At 39.1% G+C, this 21,480-nt stretch overlaps 1 protein-coding gene across 3 annotated transcripts in view; it reads left to right on the top strand.

Moving 5' to 3' along the window:
• nol4la (nucleolar protein 4-like a) overlaps positions 1 to 21,274 on the top strand; it is a 65,765-nt gene extending 44,491 nt beyond the window's left edge. For all 3 annotated transcript variants that reach the window (XM_066644499.1, XM_066644500.1, XM_066644502.1), the window contains 7 exons: positions 2,497 to 2,644; positions 9,602 to 9,909; positions 11,045 to 11,230; positions 11,625 to 11,813; positions 14,465 to 14,584; positions 15,481 to 15,670; positions 15,789 to 21,274. In XM_066644499.1, the coding sequence (XP_066500596.1) occupies positions 2,497 to 2,644; positions 9,602 to 9,909; positions 11,045 to 11,230; positions 11,625 to 11,813; positions 14,465 to 14,584; positions 15,481 to 15,670; positions 15,789 to 16,009 (1,362 nt within the window). In that variant the 3' untranslated portion in view covers positions 16,010 to 21,274. The remainder of the gene's footprint in view (positions 1 to 2,496; positions 2,645 to 9,601; positions 9,910 to 11,044; positions 11,231 to 11,624; positions 11,814 to 14,464; positions 14,585 to 15,480; positions 15,671 to 15,788) is intronic.
• Positions 21,275 to 21,480: the final 206 nt, after the last annotated feature.

The raw sequence follows: 21,480 nt of genomic DNA, 5'->3' as shown, positions 1-21,480 counted from the left end.
GGGTTCCGGCTCCAGCAGAGTTAAAAATAGCACCGCTCCGAGTCACTCATTATTTAACACTGAGCCGTCCTCTTTCCCTCCCATTCCCAGTTTGGTGGGAGTGGGAAGTACTTCCTCAAGCAGGAATTTGCTGCCAGCAGAGTGGGACAAACACTCTGAATGGATTGACGCTGACTAACCAAAATAAACTAGGCCACCATTGTCTTTCTATTTCCTCTCAAAATTTCAAAACAGACGAAAGGGAATTTAATGTGATAATAAAAAGGCAGGCCATGTAAACAAGAGCAAAAGAGGAAATGTTCAATGGATATGAAAATCTACACACCCCTGTTAAAATGTCAGGTATTTATGATTTAAAAATGAGAACAAGATGAATAATTTTAAACTTTTTCCACATTCAATGTGACATATATCCTCTCCAATTAAATTTGAATACGGCCTAAAATATTTGTGAGGGAAAAATATACATAAAATATACAGTATAATAATTGTGTAAATATGAATGCCCATAAACTAATACTCTTTAAAACAACTTATGGTTCTATTACAGTATTCCATCTTTTTGTGTGGGTTGGACTTTGACAAAGCAATCTGCCCACTCTACCTTGCAAAAGTGCTCCAAATCTGTCAGAATGTGAGGGCATCTCCTGTGCACAGCTCTCTTCAGGTCACCCCGCAAAGTTTCATTTGAATTCAGGTCTTGGCTCTGGTTGCATCGTTCCAAAATTGTTATCTTCTTCTGGTGAAGACATTCTTTTGCTGATTTAGAGAACTGGTTTGTTGTCATATGAAAAGGTAAAACGGTCTATAATTCCCTCCACCGTGAATAAAGCCCCAGTTCTAGCTGAAGAAAACCAGTCCCAAAGCATATTGCTGCCACCACTATGCTTCACTCTGGGTGGTTATTTTTGTCCAAAAGGTTAAACTTTGGACTCATTAGATCATAGCTCCTTTCCCACAGTTTTTGGATGTTTTTCTTTGTAAGGAAAAACGTCTGTCTTGCCATCCTACACCCAAACATATGAGTAATATGGAAGAGTGTTGTCACAAGTAATTGGCAGAAGTTTCAGCAGCTCTTTTAATGTTGTTTTAGAATTCTTTCTGGACCTGTATTCTTTTTGTGTTTTCATCAAATGTGTACGAACGTCCAGCTCTTGGTAAAGTCAATGTCATATTTTATCCACTTGTTGATGAACATCTTCACTTGGTTCCATGGTATTTCTAATGCCTTAGAAATGTGGGCGTTTGCTCTAAATACTGGGTTGAACAAAGAAACTTTAATATGAGTGTGAATGTGATTGGTCTGTGAGGAGTTGGTGTGTTTTCCCCGTGTCCGCGTGGGTTTCCTCCGGGTGCTCCGGTTTCCTCCCACAGTCCAAAAACACACGTTGGTAGGTGGATTGGCGACTGAAAAAAGTGTCCGTAGGTGTGAGTGTGGGAGTGAATGTATGTGTGTGTGTGTCTGTGTTGCCCTGTGAAGGACTGGTGCCCCCTCCAGGGTGTATTCCCGCCTTGCGTCCAATTATTCCAGGTAGGCTCTGGATCCACCGCGACCCTGAATTGGATAAGCGGTTACAGATAATGAATGAATGAATGTGATTGAGTAATTCTAAACACAGCCACATCCCCAATTATAAGAGGACCTGCACACTTAAGCAAACACATTATTGTTATTTTTTGAAATATATTTTTTCCCCTCTAAATGATTTCTGTGTATCTTTCAATTGATTTGCACTAAAGGTAAATTAACATCACAAAACCCTGGCAATTTAAGCAGGGTATGTAGTAGACTTTCCACTCTAGTTGATAGCATTGACATTTTTTATCTGTTATATTTGAAATGAGCCTGCAAGCATTTGCAACCGCTGTGAACTATTTTCTCCATTATAAACCATCAGAGAGAAAGTTATGTTTCTAGTTCATCTTTGTTTAAAACCATTTCAGAATTTTAAAAATGTTATTTTCTTTGTCGTTCAGATACGATTGACCAGACGAGACAGGTGGATGTCCCTTTTTTGCTTGTAGTTTTGCACAAGGGTACATTGTGAATGTATAACCAGTAATTCGCATTTTTCACATTGTGTGGTTAAAACATCATAGGTCTTTGTCTTTCTAATCTAATAAATATGTAACTTTGGACATGTTATTGCTAAGCAAGTGGTTGTATCAAGGTCAAATAAGTCAGAATTCTGTTCATATTTTTATCGTGTGGTGATTATTTTTATAAATTGCTTTGTGTTTTACAGTGTAAAAATAGTGCAAAAGTGGGTATTGACTTAGGCATGCAGTTTATGAAATGCTTATTGGTGTGTTGATGTGATACGTTTTTGTTATGTGTTATCTAAATCAACCCTTTTTTATTCATATCAATAACTGTAAGTGTTGCTCAAGTATTAGTTCTGATGATGCATTTTCAGCTATTTTCACAGCACTTCTTCTACCCTTTCCCACTATTTAACTTCTCTCCCTTTCACTCCTTCTGTCTTTCCCTCACAGGATGAGAGTTCCGTGAGCAGTGAGGATCTGGACATGGCAGAACCAGCATGGGTCTCTGCTGAGCGCACTCCCGTGCCCAGTGGCACTCCCGAACAGAGGCCAGAGAGGAAGCCTACTCCCCCACAGCCCAGCATCAAAGAGGAGGAAGGTTAGACCATGCTTTAACTCTAACTTCACCCCCTTATTGCTCTTCTCGATCCCCTGGCATTTTTAAGGACCTGTTTGTAGGCTAGCCCAAGTCCTCTCTGCACATTTCAGTCATGAATAAATGTAAAATCATTAGGATGGTGGTCCTAACAGCACTTCTGTGAACAATCCTGACCTAAATTTATCCAGAAAAGCTGGCATTTTGAAATACTTCATTATGCTGACATTTTTTAATTTTGGTCTTAATTGGTCCACTTTTACGTAAATTTTCGTCTGTACCTCTTATTTAGATGATGATACACTGGATGATGATACACTGGACCAAAGTGTGGCATTCATATTATATTTATCTCTGAGTCTTTGTGAGTCTCTGTGAAATTGAGATATTTTTGTAGGTGCTTTCCTAGGATCTGAATGCATGTGAAGTGTCATGTATTAAGAGTAAAAGTACTTGTGTATGGTGTGATTATAGTCTGAAAGTGGACATTGATTAATTACTTTAGCAAAATCTCTCTCTGCCTCTCTCTGTGTCTTATATCCAATTTTTTAGTCTAATTCCCCTATTAAAACGATATGCAGCAGAGATTTGCTGTTGATAATCACAGATCCAAAGATTTAGACTCTTGTACTTGATCTGCTCAAATGTCTTTCAAAACCAAACTAGAGAATCATGAACATGAGTGGAGATAAAGTTGCAATTTCAGATTTTTACCCAGAAGCAAGATTAAGAAACATTGCATTAATTACCTCCACTATCAGTTATTCTGGCCCAATGAGAAATGCTCAAGGAGAATTAGTTAAATTTGCCTTGATAGATCTACAGAAGAACAATGAGTCAGAAAAAAATACTTTCGACTGTCTCTCAAACCTTGTTGGCTTAAAAGCAACATTGTAATTAGTTCTAATTAGTCCAGTCAGGGATGTTGCTCACAGGTAAACAGAGCAATGCCTGCTTGTGGTTGTACTGAACTGCTCAGATACTAATTAGGAATTTCATATTCATTTTATCAGTGATGTTTAGCCTAAAATTGTATTCAAAAGAACCTTGATGTAACTGTCTGTGGTAGCTTTGTTGTAGCTTTCAACCGTTACTGGAGGGTTAACTGATAGCTTAATTAACATCGTAGCTTTTATTTTTCTGTGTTCTACCCAGCAGTTTTTAGATCTATGTATTTCGTAAGCCACCAGTTTTTTAGAAAATATTTTGATACTATTCTTTGTTTTGACCTTTTTTGAACCTGTGAGGGATAAATAAGTTGTAGATTTAAGTGGAACAAGGACTAAGACTGTTAAAAGTCAGGTAAATGTGTTCTGAAGATCAATTTAATGGAATGTCTTATAGTCCCTCACAACGTATTCTCATAGCTTAGCACTCTCAGTTGGCCATTATATGCTAGCTGGGTGCCTTTTAAAAGAGTGCTGGAGATATCCAGCCCCATTAAGCGAAGTTTGAAGGCATTCTGGGGCTTCAGTGCACCACTTAGACTATCGTGATATAGTATATACTGGGGCTTAATGTTTTAACTTTTGAAGTTTTGTATTGATCTGATGTCTAGTCTGAATGAGGAGGTTTTGCCAGCTAATCTGTATTGGTAAACAGATAGAAACCATCAGAGTTTATGTTGATTTAGTAATGCTCTTTTGGCAATATTTCATGGGTACAATGTAGTGAAGAAATTGTACGTAATTTCTTCACTACATTTGGACTCTTGTTGACAGTAGTTGCAACCATTTTCCAAACAGAACATGGAAACAACAGCCATATTGTTGCAAGTTTTATACCATACAGCAATTAGAGTGAAACTTAATTATTATGTTTATAATTGATTAATTTATCTTTTTTTATTTATTGATTAGTTGTTTTATTTGAAAATAGATTTAAAGACACGATACTTAAAACCACTCATGTTTATTTCAGCAATGAAACTGAATGAACAATTTGTGATATATTCAGTGCTAAGGTTGACTCTTTTTGGAAGCCATGTTACCTGCTGTGTAGAAGAGGTTCTCAGATGGTGTTACAGCACCAGGGATATATAAGTAGGACCTAGCTGAACATACCCAACTCTTCGGAATCGACTCGCCATAGCATTTATTTGGGCACGAGTCCAATTCACAGAGTAAATAAACACAGGGCTTTATAACCAGAGAAATAAAACAAATCTGAAAATCATGGTTATTTAAAAAAAGAGAACACAGAGGTTTAAGGCTATATTCATATTACCAGGATCAAATTACTCAAATCAGATTTGAAAGATTGGATTTGACATATCTACACATCCCTAAAAAAACAGATCTGTGTAATATAAAGACAAAAGATCATATTTGAGTCTTTTCAGCTTGGTAATGACCTAGACAGATGCAGGTCAGTTTAATTTACTAATGTCAACTATTAAGTTCTGAATTGATTAATGAGGCTTGTAGTGTTTATGTGGCATAAGGTTCACTCAGATCCAGGTGCTTTATCCTGTGTATCACTGTTACACATGTTCATTTCTCTTTTTGTTCGTCTTTCATGATTAAAACTAGCTCAGAAACTCACAGGTTCTAAGCTTTTCTGTGAATAGCCATTTACTGTCTAGTGTTAGTCCTTTGATTTTAAAGCAGTAGTGTGTGTGAAGTTTGAGAGAAAAACATTGAGAGTGCAGACAAATTGTTGACTGTTGAGCACTAATCTGTTGCTTCCTTGTATAACGATGTAAAAATATAAACAATCCATATTTAGACTTACTATTTGGTGGGGGTATGACCCCTAGCTCCCACAGCCCCACCCTCCTAAGATAGTAATTCTATGATGAACATCTGTGAATGCCAAGAGTGAAATAGATTTAATATTTATCTGTGTTACTATGGAACAAACTATAGACCAGCTAATCAATATTTATTGATCATTTAGTTGTTGCAGAACCAAATTGCTCTTCAGTTTAACCGGAGACACATTAGAGATTAAAATATTCCCAGGTTAATTTTTGGATACAGCCATACTGAGACCAGGTTATAAAAGAGGTCTTTGAAAGGCTATGCATGGGGATTGGTTTGTTATTGTCCCATTACTTTTATTGTTTGACTTAAAAAAAAAACTTGCAATAGCATATTTTTTATGAAAAAAAAAACTGTAAAATTATCAGTTGTCACCATGGTTCAAATTATGTGGGGATTTAAAAAGACCCTCCTAATTGAGAACAATTGCAAATAAATTTAGTAATTTTTCTTAATCTTAGACTTATTGTAATTGTAAGATTTGTCACTGTAAATGTTACAGTACATTTATAATGTTGTAAACAACATATTACAAAATATTTATAGTTTATTCAGGCCTGGACAAATTTTATAATAGGATTTCAGACACCCCTAAAGTGGACCGTACCATTTCTTGTCTCGTTTGCCTCCCTCACTCCCATCATTGGTCAGGTCTTCATTTGCTGTTGTGCAGCCACAGAGAAGGCACTGTATGTAATGTAAGTAGCCATCTAAGTTAGCTGATTTAATACACCTAATGGCCTTCTGAGATTCTGAATTTGATTGTGTCAACTACACACGGATGAATTATAGTTTATTGTAAGGATTATCAGACTTCAGTTCACAGAATCACACGTCTGCTCTGCACTTCTTTCCCAGTGGTTACATCTCTGAGAAAAAATTGCCCCCACCCTCCCCACCTCCAATTGTCATTGTATAGCACACTCTCCTTTCTGTTTCTATTTTACATAGTCTTTCTTTTACTATCTCACTACTCCCATCTATCCTGTGCTTGTCCTGATCATGGCTCAGGGGAGGGGGTGAGAGGGCTTTCTAAAATGGCCGCTGAGGCAAAAGAGGGGCTGGTGGGTCACTGAGAGCAGGACCAGCTTGTGCCGCTTCTTTTGTGGGCTAATCCTGTGTAATCTCACTCAGAGGGGGTTGGAGAGAATCAGTGGGCCACACACACTCACACACCCCTCTGAGGGATGGGGAAAGTGAGGGAAGAAGCAGCGCACAATGCTCTTGATAACTTGCCCTTCACAGAGAGCACTATAGGCTGCAAGGGGAATTATCTTAAAGAGGGATGAGTGTTGGGAGCAGTGGTCAGGGGTCAATGTCAAGTCATTAGGTCATCTCCATGTATCTTTCATTGGAAGGGCCACGTCGCCCTTGGTCTCTTAACAGAAAGCAAAGCTTTCCCATGTTACACTAGTGTGCTATAGCTAGCATTATGGGAATTCTCTGCTGTTTTAATATTTATATATAATATTTAATGCTGAGGTGGCATTAGGTTGGGATTTTTCTTTTTGACCTGCAGAATTTTCCTGAATTGGTTTTGGCGCCACCCAAAAAGCTACTTATTGTAGCTGCTTTTGCAAGGTTAAACAGGCTTCAGTTTTTGTGTCTTTTTAACAACTACAAAATAATAATAATAATAATAATAATAATAATAATATATAAAAACTATTATATTGCAGCTTTGCTCCCTCCCCTGTGTTAAGTAATAAAGTCGTGTTGCACTTTCATTGGTTGGGCCTGTTCAAGTTCAGTACAGAGAGGGTGCTCACAGGAAAAAATATATAGTGTTTATATAGTGTATATAGGAAAGCTGTATGTTTGCTGTTCTTAAGACATAGGTGAGTGTTGGCTGTTCTTTCCTGTATCATACAAAGGCTCTCAGTACAACATCCAAGCTGTGTAGGGTATCTTGTGACTGCTGCTCCGCCCATGTACACAAATGCCACAAAGTACCTTACTGTTAATTTGAAGACAGACCTTCCTTTATTATTTGCCTTAAAGAGTTTATTTCATTTTATTTAGTTCATTATTTATTTTAAAAAAGAGAAATATTTGAAAGACTATGCATGCATGCTTGTCCTGTTTGACCAAATCATGTTCTGCTCATAAATGCATTTTTCATAGCACTTTTTGTGAGGGTTTTCAGGGTTCATGGTATGTTACATTCTAATAAAGATATTCTGTGGCGCAAAACACAGTTTTTGTTCAAAGTGTTATGCATGTGTATGCTCGTGGAAGTAGGTCTATACTGGAAACCCAGTAGTAATTAGTGACTGTAAGCCAGCATTATAGAGGCCTAATGGGATTTATTCATGCATTTTACAAAAACAAAGCACTACAATTTATCTGATTCTAAAGCAGCTATTAAAGAATACATTTGTGGGTGGGGCATGGATGCTGTTATAAAGCTGTTCCACCCCTAGTTTCTCTAGTGTAACCTTATTGCTTGTCATGCACTTAGCAGCTATTCATGTCAGGCCCTGGTGCAGAATACTCATTCTTCAGATACGTCAGAAATGTTTGCTAGTTTTCCAAAAGATGTTTACCCAGTGCCCCATTTCCATCCTCATTTTACTCCAGATAGTTTCACACTTTAAAATCTCATGTCTATTACCTTCCTAGCAGGAGTGTGTGTGTGTGTTTGTGTAAGGGCTTGTGTGTGTTAGCTTGGGCCTGTCGTACTCCTTTCACAGCCACTGCCTCTTTAGCGTTTGTAGACAAGGAGGGGCTGAGATGTTCTGGTAGAGGACTGATTTGTCTGTCTCCTGAGGGAGCTGATGTTGGTTTGGAGGAGAAGAGTGTTGATTTGCGGAAGGCTCCTTTCAGAAGGGAGACAGAGGAGGAAGCTTCTAGCCGGGGGGCTTTTTGGGGAATGAGGGAAAGAGATGCTTTTGGTGTGAGCCCTTCTGTGCTATCAAAAGCATGGAGGTTTGAGAAAAGTGTGACGTCTCATGCGTTTACATACAAAATAATTAAAACACCTCTGTTGTGCAGTGGCTTTGTATTGTCCTATTTTTATGAATGCACATCTATAAGGAATCTCTCCAAGCATTTGTGCTGCATCTCTTCTTCTGGTAATGATATGTGGAGCACTTCCTGTCCTCCACTTGCTCTCTCCTTCACCCCTTCCATCCCCCATCCCCTATCTTGCCCTTGTCTCTTTCTAGTGCCTCTCTCTCTCTCTCTCTCTCTCTCTCTCTTTTGCTTTCTCTCTTCCTCTCCACTTTCCCAACCCCCATGGTTTGATGGTTGACCCCAATGTCGCTGTCTTTACGAACACATACATTGACATAGACTGTTAAAGTGAAGCATTGTACACCACAGCTACCCTCTACCCCCCAACACACCCATATTTAAAATCACAAAAGCTATGGTATACGCATGTGCGCACACATGGTGTCATGACACAGGTTTCACAAGGTTTATAGGTATATCCCATTTCAGATTATTCAGTATCTCTCCCTGCAATGTACATATGTAACCAGCAAGATACAAGAGGACATACTGTAATCTGTGTATGCAGGGTAACTTTTAATTAATGACATTGTAACATGTAACATGTAGTCTATATCTACAAGAAATGACAAAAGTAAAAGTAAAAAAGGAGTGTATATACAAAGGTTTGAAAATGCATTAAATGGCATCTTCATTCTTTTTTTTCTTTTCAAGATTTATTTTATTTTATTTTAGTGGGATTAAAACATACAAGATATTCATTTTCTGTAGCTGCTTATCCAGTTTCTGATCATGGGAGATTCTGAGCCTACCCTGAATCATTGGTGTAAGAGAGGAACACACCCTGGATGGAGATCAAGTCCATTAGAAGCCACTACACACACACATTCACACCGATGGACACATTTGAATGGCCAGTCCACCTAACCACGTGTGTTTTTGGACTGTGGGAGGAAACCAATGCAACCAGATAAAACCCACACAAGCACAGGGAGAACATACCAAGTTCCTCACAGTCAGACAGAACCCAGGAGCTGCGTGGTAGCGACACTACGTGGTGCACCATCGTGCCACCCACAAATATTACTTCTGTTTTATTATCAATATTATCATAGAAACATATACCTTATTTTGGGATTAAACTCATGTACACGAGGCTGTGCACATAAATGTACACTGCTTATTTCGATGAGCTATGAATGAGATATAATTAAGTATTAAAATAAAATTTCTTTCTTTTTAGATGACTCATCCTCTGAGAGTGGCAGCACTGCTAACGGCCCCCCTGCGCTGACTCCACCCAGTAGTACTGCTGTGGTGTCAGGTGGCGTTCCGGTGTCTGAAGCCATGGTTCAGTATGGAGAGATGAACGGCAATGGAGTTGCAGCACCGCTGGACTTCAGCACCACCTCTTCCTCTTCTTCCTCAGAGGAAGGCCAGCAGCCAGTCAACCTGAGTGATAGACTGTTGCCAGGGGTTACTCCTCCTCTTGGAACATATACTGCAGACCCCAGCAGAAAATATGCTATCAAAACAGAGTTCAACAACAAGGTGAGGGACAAAAATTATTTACAGGAGCTTTTAAACTGGTCAGGATTTGGCCTAAATGAGAGATCCTGTGTTTGATCCTCAGCCAAGATAGAGATATGCATGATTGTGTCCAAGGCCTCACTCACTTTGGAAAGACAGACCTCCTCATCCCTAGTGTTTGCGAAAAAAACAGGATTTGCAGTTAAATGTCTCTTATAAGCCTGTCCAATGACATGATAATGGCTGCTAGAAAGGATGCAGTGGCTGGGTTCATGTATCTCAGATGAAGCACATACAACTCTTCACAGTCCCAGCTTTATACTGTTGTGTGATTTGAAGATCTAGTTGGGCAGGTGTAATAATAATAGTAATAAATAGTCTAAACAGATTAGATTTTAATAACAGTCATTGTTTTTATTAGTGTAAAGTAACATGAGAAGTAAAATGTATTGTGATGCATTAGTCTGAAGCCCCTTCCACATGTATCTGGATATTTTCAACAGTGGAGATTTTCCTTAATTCGTTTTTGAAAGTATCCCTGTTTAGATGAATACAAAAACAGTTCAGTAGGGGCTATAGTACCTCTTAAAGTTAGACATCAAAACACCATGAAACATGACAGAAACAAGTCTAAGTACAAATCACTCTGTACTCCCTTTATAGTGTACTCATGAAATTACTGAATTACATGTATTTTCATCTGAAATCTAGTGTATACATTGTAGGTTTATGATTTATTTATGACTTCATAATATAGGGAATGAGGAGCTATTTTAATTTCAGTTTAATTTCAATTTTTAGATATAAATAAATGGCAGTGACCCCCCCCCCCACACACACACACATTAAGAAAGTGCACTAACACACACAAACCTGGAGGCACCTGAGGTATGGATATTGAGGGAGGAGACAGTGCTGTTATTTACAACCCGCCGTCCCAAATATTCCTGCTGCTTGAGAGCATTGAACCAGCAACCTTCAAGTCCTAAGCCTGCTTTAAAATTATGTGCTTAGGTCAGTGATCCCCTATATTCTAGTTATTTTCTGTAGTTATTTTTTCTAGAGTTGTAATTGCTGTGAAGTTGGAGATTTGCACCCATAACATGGTGTAATACAGTAGCATGTGTTAATTTTTATTTTGTGTGCATGTTTTCAGTCTCCTCAGTATAGCTCAGGAAGCTATGACTCGGTGAAAACAGAAATGAGCATGTGCACTGAAGATCTGAACACAGCTCGTGCTCAGGTCATGGACGACGATGACGATGATCATGATGATCATGATGACAGTGACAAGATAAATGATGCAGAGGGCCTGGACCCTGAGAGACTCAAAGCTTTCAATGTAAGACCCCATATTCACTTTCGTTTGTCCTACTGTTTTGAGAAATTCTACCTATTTTTATCTATCTAAACATTGTGAGTGTGTCTGTCTCTCTCTATCCTACAGTAAACTTTTCTTGTAGTAGTTTCTCACTTCTGCCTGTTTTTTATTGCTGTATATTGCACTCTCAGCTTTGCTCCCTTCATCTTCTGCTTTTTCTCAGATGTTTATGCTGTTCTTAAGCAGGTTAGGGTTAACAAGCTCCACTGGATGCTCCATATATTTTCTTGCTTTCACTCAGCTCCAAGCACATCCTCCCTCTTGCTTTCACCCTTTCTGTACATTCTCCGTTTTTCTCCCTCATTTACTCTCATCTGTGCAAATTTACTGTCATTTTCTCCACTCTTCTTTTCAGATGTTTGTGCGGTTGTTTGTGGATGAGAATCTGGACCGAATGGTGCCCATCTCCAAGCAGCCCAAAGAGAAGATCCAGGCCATCATTGAGTCCTGCAGCCGACAGTTTCCTGAGTTCCAGGAGCGTGCTCGCAAACGCATTCGCACCTACCTCAAATCCTGCAGACGCATGAAAAAGGGAGGCTTTGAGGTACAAAAACTCTCACACCCAAAATACTCAGAACCCTTTTATATAAGATTGCTTCTGTTACCTGCCAGGGAGCTTCTTTGGTGTCTGAGAGCTCTTCAGTGATTGTAGTTCAAAATCCACACTCCCACATATGGAGCACATATACTTCTTGGCTATATACATTTTGATCCATTAAGGTTCAGGTGCATTTCCTTCATCTAGATGAATCTTTAATGGACAATTCTATAGGAACTGCCTGGAGGGTATCAAGTTGAAATTTTGCCATAGGAAATTATTGTTGTTATTTTGCTGGATTTAAAATCATTTAAATAATTACATAATGTCACGCCTTGGTCTTGTCATCTGTCTCTTATCCCCAAGAGCACATGGTTCTGTTTATTATGTCTCCGGCCTGGTCCCGCCTTAGTTCCTCCACCTCGTCAGTGTCTCCTTTGTAATCCTGCCTCCTCGTTATCTGTTCCAGGTGTCGCTTGTCTGTGTTGTATATTTAAGTACCTTTGTGTCACTTCCTGTTGTTGGACTTCCTGTTGTTCCACTTTCACTAGTCTGTTTGTCTTGTCTCTTCCTCTTTTACGGTACATGCGATTTGTCTAGTCTTCTTCCCTGAGTGTGCTTGTTTGGTCTGTCTGTCTGCTTCTTATTGTTCCTTCCTTGTGCTTTGTGTACTTATTTAGGTTTGTCTGTTTAGCTCTCTTTGTCAAGGTTAGTCTCTTTAGCTTTCTCTGTCTGTTTAGTTCCCTCTGTTCAGCTCTCCCTGTTTGGGTCTCTGTTCAGCTCTCCCTATCTTGGTCTGTATGTATCTGTCTCCTAGTCTAGGTCTCTGTTTAGCTCCCTCTGTCTAGGTGTCTCTGTTTAGCTCCCTCTGTCTAGGTGTCTCTGTTTAGCTCCCTCTGTCTAGGTGTCTCTGTTTAGCTCCCTCTGTCTAGGTGTCTCTGTTTAGCTCCCTCTGTCTAGGTGTCTCTGTTTAGCTCCCTCTGTCTAGGTGTCTCTGTTTAGCTCCCTCTGTCTAGGTCTGTCTTTGTTCAAGTATTCTGTCTAGTAATCTAAGTCTGTCTGCCTGTTTTGTTATCTTTTGTATAAATAAAAAGTCACTGTGTTATAGCATGTGCGTCAGCCTCCGTCAGTCCGCCCAGTCCTAACACACAGTATGTTTGATAATTTAATACAGTATATAACAAAAGTGAATACACCCATTTTAATATCACTAAAATGTCTATTTTCCACTTTAATATCATATTGAATTTGGGTTGGGTGACCCCAAAAAAAGTTTTTCTTTTTTGTTTTGTTTCGTCAAACACTTACCTGCACCTTGCAGTGTGTTTAGGATCATTGTTCTTTTCCTGCCAGGCATCCTGAAACCAGGATTCATCTTTTCATATACTATTTTGGCAGACACTCTAGTGTTCATGCTGCCATCTATAAACATCATCCCCGCAGACCTACTGAAGTCCTACACACACCTATTAAGAGATATCTCCTTCTTATTATATGGTGGTCATTACACAGTCACTGTGATGATTTTGGCCAAACATGCGGAACCCCATCTGATACAAACAAGTGTCTTTTCATTTCATCTGACCAAAGAAAGTGTTGCCAATATATATCAGGCTGCTTTTCATGTTCTTTGGCAAACGTCAGTCTTGCAGTTTGTGTATGAAATGTTCTGTGAACTCTCTGGGCACTCAGTGAGTTAGCAGTTCCGGATGATAGGTTTTGTTCTATGCTGGAAGCACTATACACTATGGTTCTGAGCACAGTTGTGTAAATGGCAGACTTTTCGAAATGCAAATTGTCATTTTTTGGATGATAGCCACTCTTTTCATACTTAAGTTTTTAACGTGCTAATATTTCTCAGCTTGCTATTGTTCTTGAAACCTATTCAATATTTTTGAAGTTTTAAGTTTGTTCTTAGCTCGAATTATTGCTATAGTGTGTACAGAATAATGTATTGAAACAATTTTCAATCAATTCACATTGAGTATTGACAGGTGATATATAGTGCAAAAGACACTAGTGGATGTAGCAATAACCTTTTAGCCAATTCATCATACTCAATATTCTCAGAAGTAGTTTTCACTTTCCTAGTCTTTTGCTTTGTCTGTACTTTTGTACAGCAGTAGCTGCCTGGACAAGATTTCTTATACATTGCAGGCCCCCTGCTTTCTTCAATTTTACATATCTGCGCTAGTTCTTGCAAGGCAGAAAAGTATTTTGTCACTTTCACTGCTTTGAGACTTGAGGCATAAGTGCACACATGTTTAGAAATCATAAACTGAAATGTACATCTGCTTTCCGGAGCATGTCTTATTCAGTTTTTCTGTTACATCTCAGTAAACCTGCAGCTCAGCTTCGACACCAAGGTCAGCACCAAGGCAGTGCATATATGGATTTAAAAAATATATTGCTTCCTTGCACTGTATGTCAGTTTGTCATGTCAAAGGAATACATTTCCATGTCTTCCATAATTGGGAGCTTTTATTTTTTTATATTTGTGTTTCAGACTAAACATTTGTCAAGAGCTGTTACCATCTAGTGCCAGTAGATAAAAAGATTAAGGCAATAAATGTAGACTAGTTAAATTGCAGCCCTGCAGTGTGCATTAGCCTTGGTGTGCTGACATTTCTATTGTTTTTCCATCTGCCTCCCCTCAGACACGGCCCACGCCTCCCCACCTCACCTCCGCCATGGCTGAAAACATCCTGGCAGCTGCCTGCGAGAGCGAGACACGCAATGCTGCCAAGAGGATGCGGCTCGACATCTACCAGACCCATGTGAGTGTGTGTGTGTGTGTTTGTGAATATATGAGAGAGAAAGAGAGATATTGAAAGATTAATGGAGGACACAAAGTCAATATGGGAACACAAAAGAACAGAAACTCATCTTAAACTACAGTGACATAACTCCAAAACCAAAACTTTAAATCACTAATTTAACTTACTATATAATACTCACACATCATAGCTGCTGCAGACGCCTGCTATTTTCAGCTGAGAGTCTGTCAGTGTTTGATATTTTATTAAGTCACAAACAAAAAATGTAAAAAAAATCTTTAATTCAGAATCAGTGTGTCGTTGAGCGGTGCTAATGAACATTGATGAAGTTTAGAGAAAAAGAAAGATTTACTCACATTCCTTCTATACTGATTTATGGTGGATCATCAACATTATGCTGCATCATTACCTATGCGGAACCATTGGCTCATTTATGTTGGATCATTAGGGATGTAAATTATTGTTAATTAAGAAGACTATTCCTGTCATGGGGGGATCACTGGTAATATAGCACAGCCACAGATCCAGCCTTCTGGACTCGAGGGGATTCCTCTGGCAAGGGGACACTCCAGCCCAGAGAGACTGACCAGAGAGTGAGTGGCTTGCTCCCTGTGAGAGCTGAAACTGGAGGAACACTTCTGCACCCTGTGGAAACCAGCATGCAATCTTGAGAAGCAACCATCAACTCACCAGTGGTGGGATGTGAACCAATATTGCTTAGTTGCTCCCTAGCTTTAAGGCAAGGTTGGCTTGTCTCTCTGGGGCTGGAGCTGTGGTATTGCAATCCTCTTTTTTGTTTTGGAGTTTACTCGAGTGATATCTACAAAATAAATAATCACTCTTTCATACCACTGCTTGTATTTCTCACCACACACACTCACTGCTGCCCTCTACAGGATGAGCCAATCACTGTAGAAAAGTCCAACTCCAGGGACCCGGCCACCCTGGCTCACTCAGGCTTCACACTGGCTGCCTCAGCCTACTCCCAGGACCAGCTGTACACCAATGGTGGGCTTAATTACAGTTTCCGTGGTTACGGGGCCCTAGGAAACAGCCTGCAGAACAGTGGGACAACGCAGAGCAATGGTTAGTGACTTTTCAAGTGCAGCAAAATCCTAAATCACTTTTACCTTTCTCCATCAAAAAACTCCTTCCTTCATACAATTCTCTCCTAAGTTCTTACCATTGCCTTTCTTTCTTCCAGGCCCCACCGATCTTAGCATGAAGTCCCTGGGCTCCAGCTCCTCCTCATCCTCTACTTCTAACAGCCATGGTCAGGGTAGTGGCGGCGGTGGAGCATCAGCCCAGCTCAGTCCGCCTGAAGTGACCGCTGTCCGGCAGCTCATCGCAGGCTACCGTGAGTCTGCAGCCTTCCTGCTCCGCTCCGCCGACGAGCTGGAGAACCTCATCTTGCAGCAGAACTGAGAACTTGTACTACATGCGGTTCAATCCTGTCTCACACACATGCACACACACACACACACACACATGCACAAACACACACACAAACTTACATATGTGCACAGACAATTGCACACAGAAGCATACATAAATTGGGATATGCACATTAACAGAAAAGGCATATGTAGCTACATGGCTCACACGCACACACATGCACACGCATATACACATTCCCCTCTTTCTATAGAGCTACCTAATTTACATTCTTCATGACAGCCTTATCTTCGTTATAGTGTCTTTACCAAATTCCCTTAGCCTGGGTTTAGATGTGCAGCAGGGCACAACTCCCCCCTTTTACTGAAGGAACTGAGGTGGCTGTGTAGTTGCATGACAGAAAAAGGATTTTGGACAATGATGTCTTAACATAGCACTGTATAGAGCACAATCTGACACATAAGCCATCCAATGGCTGATTACATTGCAGCACTTGTGGAGAATAGGATTGTGCTAATCTACACAATCAGTTCCTTGTAACCCTCTCCATCACTGATAGTGTTGCCATAATGAACACATGATGTCATTTACTATCTGATTTGATCATCAATATTCACCAGTTATTCTCCACCATTCATGTCTAAGTAACATAATCGTGAGTGGGATCGTTTGCACCTGGATTTGCTGCAATTATGCAAGAAATATAAAATGCAGTTTTCTCAGTGTGGAAAGCTTTGCATTCCAATTTAATTTAATTACCCTCTTGTAATACACTGGTTTTAACAGGGAAATAACTTATTTACAATAGCTACCAGTGTTGATTTGTTTTGTTCTGAAGAGTTACATCATATCTGGTCCCATTCAAGTGCCAGTGACAATGGACAAAAGTAAATCCAGATATGATTCAACAATGAAACACCGCAGGGTGTGAACATCCTGTTAGAGAACGACATATCCATACTCCATTGCCTTGGAACCATAAGTAGATGAGATTGTCCAGCTAGATGTTTGGGACCAAATTCAGCCCACCCATCACCTTCAGGTGCACTGTCTATATTTTCAAGGGCTTAGTTAGATTCATATCATTTAAACAGCATATGCAGTGGGAAAGAAAGTCTTACTCGGCAAAGATGTTGAGTTGTTGAGTAGGGATGAACATGTAGGATAAATATGACCTCAAGAGTTAAAGGGGTTGGGGGGTGGCAAACAATAATATATTTGACGTATGATTAATGCTACTGATGTTGGGTGTAAGGTGCAATGTAGGTGGTAATCGTTAGAGTGCGTTGTCCGACACTTTCCAAGACATTACGTCCATTATTTACATACATTCTTTCTAACATAAGTACACAAGCAGACATAAATTCTACTTAAAGAAGTAATGCTCAATGTGGACTGCTAGAGAAGGCTCAGCTCTGTCGAAAGGGCACATCAGACTGTTGGACTTTATGCAAATGAAGCTGTGCTGAGTGGAAGCTCAAACCCCCACTCCAAACCCCTCCTACACACTTCATCGCCTTGGCAACCCCTTTGCCCTCAGCACAGCAATGCATTCTGGGAGACACAAACTCACAGAAGGAGCAGATTGGTGACAACAGTCTCACTGTGAGGTGCCTTCCAGATGAACCGGCATATCTATATGTGAGGAAAAAAGAAAAAAAAAAAAGACAAAAGGACTGCATTTCCCATGCTGCATTGTAAACAAATTTTGTTAAGTTGTGAATGCTGCTCTTCTTTTCTAACCTCATGACTGAGTCACTTTCATACTGCACGGGGACCAATCAGAATCATCAGAGGGACTTATTTATGTACATATGCACAAGTTTAAGAGGGACCTAATTATCAGCAAAAGGAGGCCAAAGCTTCAAAAAACCTCCATTCTGGATATGTCATATTTATGTGATGTCAGTCTTACACAAGGGTGATTTCTGATTGGCTGCAAATGATTAACTAGGAAATCTGAAGCTCATTTCTCTTATTCTTAAAGAAATTAGATTTAGATAGTAGACACGGCTATTCTATGATCCAGGCTATGACTCCTTTTATGCTTGTCTCCCACCCCAGCCTTTTCTTGTTTTCAAACTAATGCTTTCCTACACACTGTATAAAAAGCAAAAGACAATCTTGGACAAGTAAATATACACCACATAATGCTATATTAGCACTTGCTCCTAGTTTAAAACCTTTAAAACTGCAGTGTATATATGGCAAGTGCTAAAGCCATACTCTGAAAACTGTTCATGTAAGAGACAGATTATTCTTACTGGGGGAACCATTAAGAGGAGCAATGCATTTTCCTCTAGCTAACTATACCCACTTTTCATTTTAATTTAACATCTAGATTGGTTCTTTTTTTTTCTTCACTTTATTTTATGGATTTTTAATTTGTAGCTCTACTGAGTTTACAGAGCCCTGTCTGTATGATTCTGTCTTACTCTAAAGGGAGTACACATTGTGTCTCAACGTTCCAGTCATAGAATTCAGCGCTCAGAACAATCAGCTCGGTCTGTCAGCAGCAGGTGCAGAATTCAGCCTCCTCCAACTTTTAGGAGAAGACTGAGATCTGTGGCTGAAAAGTCAAATTCAGTATAGAATATTGCCTTTATATGTAAAGATTCTGGATATGTTCACATTTGATTAATTCACAAATTCTCTATTAGCATATTGTCAGTTACAATTACAGTAATTTCAGTGCAGAAGAGGAAAGGCAAAATGTCTGATGTTCCTCAGTACTTCATAAAAGATTAAACATATTAGATTCTATTTTAAAATCGTTGAAGGTCCACAGATAATCTGTTCATTTACTAAGTACACAAAAACAAGCTGAAATTATTCATTATGTCTGTCATAATGAAAGGTTATTGTCACTACAGATGTGGCAGCTGTGGTTGCAAAGTAATAGAATCACATTAACCTGAAATATGGTAGCACTTTGTAGCTTGGTTTGTTTCAAATGAAAATAGTCATAGACCATTGCTGTCTGAATTCTGAATCTGACCTCACTTACATTATTAAAGCATAATCTACTTTTATTTATTGAACAAAAAATAAATATTTAAACTAAAAACAGCAGATTAAGATTAATATTTCCAATATCTCACATTAGTTTGTGTTATTATTGCTGGCATTCAAACTGCAAATCCACTGTATCCTGTGAGTCTATAGTGTCTGAAAGGACCAGGTTGATTTCCCTTGTGCACTTCGAGACAGACAGTAAGGTAGGATGGAAATCAGGGCTTTCTCTTTCCCTCCATGAGTTCTTATTCGACAATATTTTTTTTTTCTGGAAGCACCAGGCATTCCATTCAGCCTAATATGGCACATCAGCCTCTGTGTGTTTGTGAGTGTGTGTGTGTGTGTTAGGTGCGCTTGGTGTTCACATTTCTTCTTTTATGAGATTACATGTGAAATGACAGCAGTAATGTATGTATGTTCATATGTCTTGTTGGAGAAGCCCTGAGTGTTTTGTGATCATTTCACGAGGTAAAATCCAAGACACACAAAAACACAGACACACACACACGTGCAAACACGTAAACACAAATAGGAAAATAATGAAAATTTTGTGGGGGGGTTGGGAGAAAATGCTACAACTTATTTTTTTATACATGCAGCTGAGGACTGCAATCAAAATGTGGTAAAACAACCATTGCCTGTGTTCTTTTATTTTGTGGTGCTTTGTAATATTATTGTTATTGTTATTAATATGATTATTGTATTTTATTTGTTTCTATTCCTGTACCTACTGGAAACTGTAGGCCGAAGCCACAGTTTCTCTTTGTATACCAATGTGAAGCTTTGTATTATTTCTTTCTGGTTTTTTGACTCAGTGGAAGTGTGTGATGTTTACATGTACAGAGGATCTGATTCTTTTGTTGTTTTTATTTTATATGATTTTTTTTTTTTGGTCAAAGACTCACCCCTCTGCTCAGCCCCACAGCCTCTGTTTTAGGACTTGAGTTGTTTCTTAAAGCTAGTGAACGTAGGGGCAATTTTGGAAGGTTATAGAGACTTGGTTAAACCACTGTTAAGGTCCTTGCACACTTTACAAATATGTCATGTTTGAAACAAGTATCTGTGACTGTCGTTGCTCCATGGTGGTTAATGTTAGTATCCCAGGGCATATCTGTAAATGAGAATACTCTTGTTCCTTGACAACTGTTCATATCTTTTCTTCTCTAGTTCTCACTTAGACTCCAAGTCTTGAAAATGATACACTATTTCTCATTTGTAGTGCTACTGTAATAGAAGCCTGTTTTCATTTGCAGGTTTGCTTTACCTCTCTTAAAACACTGTTCATTTTTTTGCACCTCAGAAGTGCATTACTTCCTCAGCGTTAGGCCTGGAAGAAATCGGGGTAGGGAGTCTTGTGCAAGGGCCTTTAGAGGCGTTGTTGCGGTCAGTGCTTGTAGGTGAAGGTACTAGATGAGAAGAAAACAGCGAGAGAGCAACAGAGAGCTTCTTAACAGCTCAAAGTGCAACACCAATCCTCCTCCCCAAAATGCAACGGAGCAAAGAGCCTGCTTCTTAATGGCCTTCAAATTATATTTTTTTCACCTTCACAAAGACTTGAAATGTTGTTTTATAAGTAAGGCCAATGGTACAGGGCCTCCTCACTCTGGTCCAAATGACTAAAGATTTTCCAATGTGATTATGGTCTCTAATGTTAGAATTTGCACTTTGACCTTTTGTAGAAGCTTCTCAGTGATTTTAAAAAGCCATTCCCCTCATGTTGTTCGTCTATATGGGGAACATAGAAACCTCAGGAATCGTTGAATCTCTGAGTTGTTTTTTTTTTTTTTTTTTTTTTTTTATCCAGGCCAATATGTCCTGACCGACCAGTCCTCGCTCTCTCTCTACTACCACGTCATTTATATCGGATTTGCTATATATCCTTTTTTTATATTTATTATTGTGATTTAAAAGTGAATCTTTTTTTCAGTACATGTGGCTGAATATTTGAATTCTTTAGAAAAGTGTTGATAAATATAAATATATATATGAATATATGTGAAGCGCCTAAAAGATGGAAAATATGGCAGGTAATTCCATTTCTGTTTGTTTCATGCAAAAAAAAGAAGAAAAAAAAAACACGGGGAGGGAGGAAGGGGAGTTTCCCACCTCGAACATATCACTCTGATGAGAGACTCATTATCGTCTGAAAAAGACTCTTTTTACATTTTCAGTGTGGTGTCAACGCTACGGTCTGAAAAACTGTCTGGTTTTCCACCTGCTGCAGAATTGCTAGGTTCTTTTCTCCAGAGGTTTGTGTCACTGAGTTGCTGAATAAAACAGTGAGCTGAATTGTGTTTTGTGGCTGTCTTTTAAATACACACCACTTGAGTTCCTCTCTGTTTACTTGGACAGTATTGTCTGAGTCACATTTGTAAAACATGCATGCATAAATACATTCTAATAAATGCAAAGAGTAGGTAAATTGTTTTAAAGACATGTATTGTTATATTTCTTGAAATAATCTTTACAATCTCAATAACAATCAG

The sequence above is a fragment of the Hoplias malabaricus genome, chromosome 14 (genome assembly GCF_029633855.1).
Source record: "Hoplias malabaricus isolate fHopMal1 chromosome 14, fHopMal1.hap1, whole genome shotgun sequence".
Classification (NCBI taxonomy): Eukaryota; Metazoa; Chordata; class Actinopteri; order Characiformes; family Erythrinidae; genus Hoplias; species Hoplias malabaricus.
Note: the sequence above shows the minus strand (reverse complement) of the source record. Positions and strands in the feature narration are given on the sequence as shown.